Source organism: Bactrocera neohumeralis, unplaced genomic scaffold (genome assembly GCF_024586455.1).
Source record: "Bactrocera neohumeralis isolate Rockhampton unplaced genomic scaffold, APGP_CSIRO_Bneo_wtdbg2-racon-allhic-juicebox.fasta_v2 ctg4935, whole genome shotgun sequence".
NCBI lineage: Eukaryota > Metazoa > Arthropoda > Insecta > Diptera > Tephritidae > Bactrocera > Bactrocera neohumeralis.
In genome coordinates this window covers 1-8,598 of record NW_026091911.1, presented here as the reverse complement: position 1 = coordinate 8,598, position 8,598 = coordinate 1, and the positions used below count along the sequence as shown (strand labels likewise).

General features: G+C 33.4%; 1 protein-coding gene across 1 annotated transcript; it reads right to left on the bottom strand.

Moving 5' to 3' along the window:
- Positions 1-3,961: 3,961 nt before the first annotated feature.
- On the bottom strand, positions 3,962-5,431 carry LOC126767244 (tigger transposable element-derived protein 1-like). Its single transcript, XM_050484806.1, has 3 exons — positions 5,363-5,431; positions 4,893-5,299; positions 3,962-4,714 (listed from the first exon to the last, which is right to left on the bottom strand). Exons 2-3 carry the CDS (start codon positions 5,289-5,291, stop codon positions 3,962-3,964), a joined length of 1,152 nt encoding a protein of 383 aa, XP_050340763.1. The 5' UTR covers positions 5,292-5,299; positions 5,363-5,431.
- Between the last annotated feature and the right edge of the window lie 3,167 nt (positions 5,432-8,598).

Here is an 8,598-nt window from a genome sequence, read left to right as displayed (position 1 = left end):
CAAAAGGGCGGAAACCGAAAACCTATAAAGTGTCATAACTAAGCCATAAATAAAGATATTAAAGTGAAATTTGCACAAAGGATGGCATTTTTGGTGGTTTCATATTTGGACGCAATTTTTTTGGAAAAGTGGGCGTGGCCCCGCCCCCTACTAAGTTTTTTGTACATATCTCGGAAACTACTATAGCTATGTCAACCAAACTCTACAGAGTCGTTTTCTTCAGGCATTTCTATATACAGTTCAAAAATGGAAGAAATCGGATAATAACCACGCCCACCTCCCATACAAAGGTTATGTTGAAAATCTCTAAAAGTGCGTTAATCGACTAACAAAAAACGTCAGAAACACTAAATTTTACGGAAGAAATTTCAGAAGGAAGCTGCACCTAGGCTTTTTTAAAAATTGAAAATGGGCGTGGCGTCGCCCACTTATGGACCAAAAACCATACCTCAGGAACTACTCTACCGATTTCAATGAAATTCGGTATATAATATTTTCTTAACACCCTGTTGACATGTACGAAATATGGATGAAATCAGTTCACAACCACGCCTTCTTCCAATATAACGCTATTTTGAATTCCATCTGATGCCTTCTCTGTCTAAATACATTAGGAACCAATGATGATAGCGGAATAAAACTTTACAAAAATACGGTATTTGAAAAATATTTAAATGACGGATAATGAAATCTCGATTATCACTTTACCATGCGAGAGTATAAAATGTTCGGTGACACCCGAACTTAGCCCTTCCTTACTGTTCAAGTATAAATCTCATATTTTCGTAAGTCTCTTTCATATTAGAACCATGAGCAATCGGAACTGAAGGAAGTTTGTTTCCGCTATGTAGTAACACGGCTTTCAAACTAGGTAGGTTTTATTTCATCGTCACGACGTCGACATAAGAAATCTTTGTACCAAGAGAAAGTAAATTCCAGTCGTTTAATCTAGACCCCAAAAGCTCAGCCTGTTTTTTAGACAGATTTAAATCACGTACTAAACCGTTTATATCACGTTGTGTCAATAAGTGCGGTTCTTTTCAAGTTGACGGTTCATAACTTGAGTCACTATCTTCAGATACCTTATTATGCTGACTGAGAACAAATTGAGGACTAGAATTCTGACTTTTGATCGATTTGGAGGCATCGGCACAGGCAGTTCGGCACTATGTAGGATGAGTCTCTTGGCCGAAGACAAGATTGGATACTGGATAGTGTATTTGGATTTGGTAGTAATACCTTTTGTTTGAGTCAAACAAAAATAGCAATCACTTACATGATCCTTTGGTTCCGTCCAAATCATTGGTATAGCAAAGGACAAATGTCTACGTTCTTGTTTAGCCCAACCTAAAGGGAGCCTCACACACGTTACACAACATTTATGTGGAACCCAGGATTTGTCTTGATTCCTCACAGGAAAACCAAAATAGTCTAAATAGTACTGTTCAATTAGTGATGTGAAATTTCGACGCTGAGATGTAAAAGCTAATTCTCCACACACATAACAAAAATTGTCCGGGTTGTTCAAACACTTTCGTGTCATATTTACGATCTAACTAATGTAAATAAAATGTTATTTAGCAAACACAATAGTTACACAGTTGACTAAATGCTGTTATGTAAACAAAGAAACATATGTATATGAGGTCAGAAATGAATATATAGCTGTCACAAAAAAAACTGGATGTGATGGAAACAAAACTGTTACATATTTTTAATGAGGGTACACCAACATAAATAAAAATCATAACAAAGTTCATGTGACAAAAACAGTGTTTATTAGTGTTATATATCTCACTCTTTGAACAATATTTGCAGCTAAAATACCATAGGTACTGGGTTCCAAATATTCGGATCCTGGTGGCGTGAACAGAGTTGGTTCGATTTGTACAATTTGCATCCTATGTGTCACCTAAAACTAAACGAAAAAGATATATGGTTATATATGTATATGTATATAGAACTGTAATTTGGTACAGGATGGTAGTGGCACTTATTGGCAATAAATTTTGAAAAAGTGGGCATGGCGCGGTCATCCAACAAGCGTAATATAAATATCTCCGAAACTATTTAAGCTACGAGAAAATACTTTAAGAACTCCTACGAACAGTGTGAAACTGGATAGAATCGGAAGACAACCCTGCACAGTTCTCATATAACGGTACGATCAGAAAGCAATTGATCCAACGGGCTGAAACTTTGCACTTATAATTTCTTTAAAGTATGGCACCTTATGACCAAAAATTCATGACAAACAAATCCGCCCGTCCATAATCCCGCACGTATGTCATTGCATCCTGCGAGTACTCGTTCATGTCCTTTGACCTTTTTGTGGCATCGTAACAAATTTCATTCTGCAATTGATCACTTTGTATGAAACACACATAAAGTTTTCACTGAATAATTTTAAAAAATTTACTTTTTGAAAGCTGAAATAAAGAAATCAAACGACAGAAATTCAACGAATCAAATAATTTACAAATAAATCAATTGGAAAACAACAAAAAATAATTTAAAAACCATATTTTGTATGGAAAAGTCACTTTTTGGAAATTTACGCTCGTAAGCCGGTTAAAAATGAACATTTTCTCATTTTTTTTTTTTTTCCAAACCATCCTCACTGGATTTTCTTCAAAGTGGCTCAGGCTATTTTTCATTTGACGCAACTGTTTAGCCAGCTATAAAGAACAGACAAAAAACGCAACTTATTTTTATACATTTGTATACTACATAGCAGACCCGGTTAAATGTTTTGTTATATAATATAAATTCTTCCCGGGGAACAGTTACCCCTTAATACAATGAAATTATTATGTACGAACGAAAACGGAAACATTAAATCTTATACCAGCTTTAATAGGATTGAACAAAATCCTTAATAACAAACAAAACAACAAAATAGGATTTAGTGGCTATGTTATGGGCCACTAAATTACGATTGTGAATATTAGAGACATGATACAATCGTGATAAGCAGAATACCGGCATTAATGGCATAATAATTACGTATTGCTGTAACTAAGGTATAACCTAAATTTATTATATATTTGAATATTAAAATAATGAGTGATTATGCTATTAAATCTGTTGAATACTTACTCAATCCAATCAATAATTATCGCCATCTGCTACAATCTTTTGGTTCTAGCAAATAATTGTGACTGTCAAATAATAGAGAAATATTATACAAATAGTTTGCAATAATATAATACACCTAATTCTGTTTTTACACGATAAAATGGTTCCGGAGAAATTCGTGTAAAAAAAAATCGTGTAAAAAAAGATACTGGCCAAGTACAAAAATAATAGATTGGTTCTAGACCTCAAAAAATAAGCTAAAATTAGACTAAATAATATAAAAAAAAAAATATTGTTGTAGTTATTTTAAGAATTTATTTTCGTTTTAATTTATTAAATAAACTAAATTATAATAAAATAAATTAAAATTTAGATTTCATAAAAAAATAATATCAGAAATTCATTGCCAAAAACTTAAATAACATAAAGTACAACCATAAGAAAAATTTAAACATTAAACAATTTTATTTATTGTCACTGTCTGATAATAAACGTAAACGTTTGCGAAAGACTACAATATCACTGCCATCACTGGAATGATTTTGTTGATCATTATCATTTCTAGCCGACTGTGTTGGGACATCAGTAGATTTTTGAACGAAATCAGTTATCTTAGATTGAGTTTTATTTCGCGTTAACCCATTATAAACTTCCCTGTAAGATGCCATTAATGATTTCAGTTCACGTTGAAATTTGGCAGCTCGTTCCTCGTCATGATCATGTTGTTCAAAATGACTACCTAATTTTGTAGCGAGATCAAGACCTTCTTTAATTAGAGATGCTTTCAAAATTGGACGATCTCTTTCGTCACTGTCACTATGTTCTTTATCATAACGAGTCTCAAGGGTGAATTCGATAATTTCATTTTCGCTCAAGCTTTCATCTACCAACAATTCTTCGATAGGTCATCGAATCCATCCCCACCGATTGCATTGGCCATTGTTATTATATCAGCAAGTTCAGCGTTATTATCGATAACAGGATCTTTGCATTTTACGCATTCTGGCCAAATATTTTTCCAACACGAGTTCAAAGTTGATGGCTTTAATAAATCTAACGCGATCTTGACTTGATTAATGCAGTCCATTATAGAAAATTTTTTCCATTCATCTATGACTGATGATTCCTCATAATTATCAAGTTTTTCTACAACATAATGAAATGAACTTCTTATGTAATACGTTTTAAACGTAGCAATTATCCCCTGGTCTAGTGGCTGTATAAGGGAAGTAGTATTAGGCGGCAAAAAACAAAATTGTACGTTTGGGTGCTCCAAAACTGGATGGCCTGGTGCATTGTCTAGAATCAAAAGAACTTTAAATTCGAGACATTTTTCTTTCATGTAGCGCCTAACTTCTGGGATGAAGTGCTTCTGAAACCACTCTGTGAAAATTGCACTGGTTACCCAAGCCTTTTTGTTCGCCATCCAGTGTACAGGCAATTTATTGAAATCTACACTTTTCATGGAACGTGGTCTTAAGGCACGATGTACTAGGAGTGGCTTAAGAATACGTTCTCCTGAAGCATTGGAACAAAACAACAACGTAATACGGTCCTTTGCTACTTTAAAACCACCGGCTGTTTTCTGCGATTTTGCTACATAAGTTCTTCTAGGCATTCTCTTCCAAAAAGGCCGCTTTCATCTAAATTCCAAACTTGGTCTGGAGTATATTCTCCATCTTCAATAATTTTTTTTAGTTTTTCGGGAAATTCTTTAGCAGCCAATTCATCAGCGGATGCAGTTTCTCCCTTAATTTTTATATTGTGGAGAGCGTGTCTTTTTAAAAAAAACCAGTCATCCAACCAGTACTTGCGGAAAATGCATGTTGTTTTGACTGAGATGATGTATCTGGATCAATTTCCTGGATACGTTTATAGATTCTTAATGCTGTCTGCTTGATAGCAAGTCCGTCTACTGATATTCTCTTTTGGGATTTGTCTTCTATCCAGATTACCAAAGCTTTTTCCATTTTCTCTTTAACAACATCCCTTACATACGATGATGACTTTGCACTTAATTTTGTTCCAGAACATACTGATGCTCTAATTGCCGTTTCATTTTTTTTAATTGTTCTTACAGTAGCTTCATGGATTCCGAAATTATTTCCCACAACCGTTGCGCCTTGTCCCGTTGCAAGTTGATCTAAAATTTTGATTTTGGTATCTAAGCTGATCGCTTTCCTCATTTTTAATGCAGGAGAATTATGTAACATGGGTATGGCTACCAAAATATATTTTATTAATCAAAAATGCAAAAATCTAAAATTAAATATTTGAAACTAACCTGTTATTGGTCTACCAAAATTATATGAGCTTCTACTTTATTTTACTTAGCACTTGTTAAAAATCAGCAAAAACTACCGGTCTTTCAATTATACTTGTCAAATAGGAACTAAATTGTGTGTACAATACATTATGTACGTTTTTACTTTTTCAATAATTCGGGGAATCCCGCATTTCCAGAAATTACACAGAAATTAAACAGAAATTACGCATACATAGACATAACTCAGAATACACACCAGAATTATTTTAAGTAGTAGAAAAAAATTCATTGAAAAAAAACGTGTTAAATCCAATAATTCATGTAAAAAAAGTAATTTTGTTTTTTTTTGTATTCGTGTTATTTCAAATTATGTCGTGTAAAAATAGAAATATTTTTTCGTATTTACTCGTGTTATTTCAAATTCGTGTAAAAATAATTCGTGTAAAAACAGAATTAGGTGTATTGCGATTATAAATTGAGATGTAAGCTATTCTGTCTCTCATGTTGGATCAAATTGCACACGGTGTGCAATCAAATTTGAAATCGGTTCAGTAGTTTAGGCGTCCATCGCGGACAAACAACGTAACACGTGATTTTTATATATCGGGTGATTTTTTAAGAGCTTGATAACTTTTTTTTAAAAAAAAACGCATAAAATTTGCAAAATCTCATCGGTTCTTTATTTGAAACGTTAGATTGGTTCATGACATTTACTTTTTGAAGATAATTTCATTTAAATGTTGACCGCGGCTGCGTCTTAGGTGGTCCATTCGGAAAGTCCAATTTTGGGCAACTTTTTCGAGCATTTCGGCCGGAATAGCCCGAATTTCTTCGGAAATGTTGTCTTCCAAAGCTGGAATAGTTGCTGGCTTATTTCTGTAGACTTTAGACTTGACGTAGCCCCACAAAAAATAGTCTAAAGGCGTTAAATCGCATGATCTTGGTGGCCAACTTACGGGTCCATTTCTTGAGATGAATTGTTCTCCGAAGTTTTCCCTCAAAATGGCCATAGAATCGCGAGCTGTGTGGCATGTAGCGCCATCTTGTTGAAACCACATGTCAACCAAGTTCAGTTCTTCCATTTTTGGCAACAAAAAGTTTGTTAGCATCGAACGATAGCGATCGCCATTCACCGTAACGTTGCGTCCAACAGCATCTTTGAAAAAATACGGTCCAATGATTCCACCAGCGTACAAACCACACCAAACAGTGCATTTTTCGGGATGCATGGGCAGTTCTTGAACGGCTTCTGGTTGCTCTTCACCCCAAATGCGGCAATTTTGCTTATTTACGTAGCCATTCAACCAGAAATGAGCCTCATCGCTGAACAAAATTTGTCGATAAAAAAGCGGAAAACACATTTCGAACCGTACACTGATTTTGGTAATAAAATTCAATGATTTGCAAGCGTTGCTCGTTAGTAAGTCTATTCATGATGAAATGTCAAAGCATACTGAGCATCTTTCTCTTTGACACCATGTCTGAAATCCCACGTGATCTGTCAAATACTAATGCATGAAAATCCTAACCTCAAAAAAATCACCCGATATAACCCTCCTTTTATCTCGATTAGGTTTAGGTGATGTAAAAAAATGTTAGGTGAATAAAAGTATTATACTTTGTAGCAGCATGTTGTAACTCAGTTGAATTAGTCTTTTAATTCACAAATATACATATTACCCTTACCTATGGAAAGAAACTTTGTATTAAATATGACTAGAAAAACCAAGTTTCGTAAGCAGAAACAAATTTCAAAGCGGATTTTCTATTAAAATTTTGCATCATAATATAAAAGGATTGAGAAGGATAAAAGTAGTTAGTGTTGCAACATGTATATATATTGTTTTATATAATACACTCCATCAATTATGCATTCAATTATTTTTACTTTTCAACTGAACAAAATGTTTAGCAAATGCAAAAAATTCTTATAAAACGTTATTCAGTCTTCTATGCTGTGAAGCCATGATCTTCAAAATTTCTTCGTTCGAAACATTAAAATCTCTATGGATATTGAAAGGAGCAAGGCCGTTCAAACTGTTTACGTTAGTCACATTGCGCAAGTAAGTTTTCAGCCTGCGAAAAGTCGCAAACGATTTTTCTCTACGAACAGCTGATACCAGTAGAATTACAGGACACTGCGGATATTGATGCACAGTTGGATATAAATTTCTGTCACAAATATTTAGGGTTTAAATGAATGATTTGGCTCTTCTCAGTAGTACGAATAATTCATCGCTAAAAAGTATAAATGATTGAAATGAAATTAAAATATTATATGGAAATATTTAATTATTATATAAGCTATTGGTAAATATTCAGTTATTTCTTTGCACAAATTATGAATCTGTGTTTAAGCTCGATATTAGCGAAATAAATTAATTTTTCCGGGTTAACCAAATTAGTCATTATTTTTACAGCTAAAACTTTTACTTGATTACTTAAAAAACTTCACATTTATTTTTTATAAATTCGTGTTGAAAACCCCTGATTGAATATCTTTAATATTGGCAAAAATCTAGCTTACTTTATTTTGCTTTTAGTTATTTATTTTTTATCACGTTCCTTCGGCCCCTTCTCTACCAAGTACTTTCACATCTTCCTCTATTCACATTCTAGTAGTGCAAAGTTTCCGCCAGCTTCTAAAATTATTCCACAATTTCTTTCAAGATTTAATATTTTTTTACCGTGGCTTTGAAGAATCTACTTGTTCTTTTTTTTGTACACAAGCAACAAAGTCTTACAAATTTTTGCACGTGTGCTTCGATTGTTGTTTTCTTGGCCAAGTTTTCAAGTTTATTGCAACTTAAAATAAATTCCACTTAAGTGGTTTGCGGGCTTATGCTTACATTTTTATGTGTGCAACATTGTTTTGAGAACAAGACGCTGCAATCTGTTGGCTAGTTTAAACTAGAATTTTTAAAGCAAGAGCTAACCGTTTCCAGTGAATTTAACAATCGCTTGAATTGTCAACTACATTTATTGACTTGTTTCATTTAAAATATTTCCTTTAAATAAATATAGATCTAAATATTTATTTGTCGAATAATTTTCTGCATAAACTCCTCAAACGTGACTCATAGTTCTTTTAATCAATTAGTAAGTAGTATAAAACAAATTAGGCAAAACCCTTATCAATGCTTTCCAAATGGAATTACGAGTATAACCTACTTAAAATTGGGAGCAATTTCATATGCTATATACAACTCTATGAACTTGACCAAATTTTTGTTATAAAATTTGCATTATGTAAA

Bases quoted from the DNA above. Each gene is read 5' to 3' on its own strand.
- LOC126767244 (XM_050484806.1), bottom strand. From the start codon at position 5,291: ATGTTACATAATTCTCCTGCATTAAAAATGAGGAAAGCGATCAGCTTA. The intron at 4,715-4,892 runs GCAAGTACTGGT...TTTAGATGAAAG, and splicing joins CAAAACAACATGCATTTTCC to CGGCCTTTTTGGAAGAGAAT.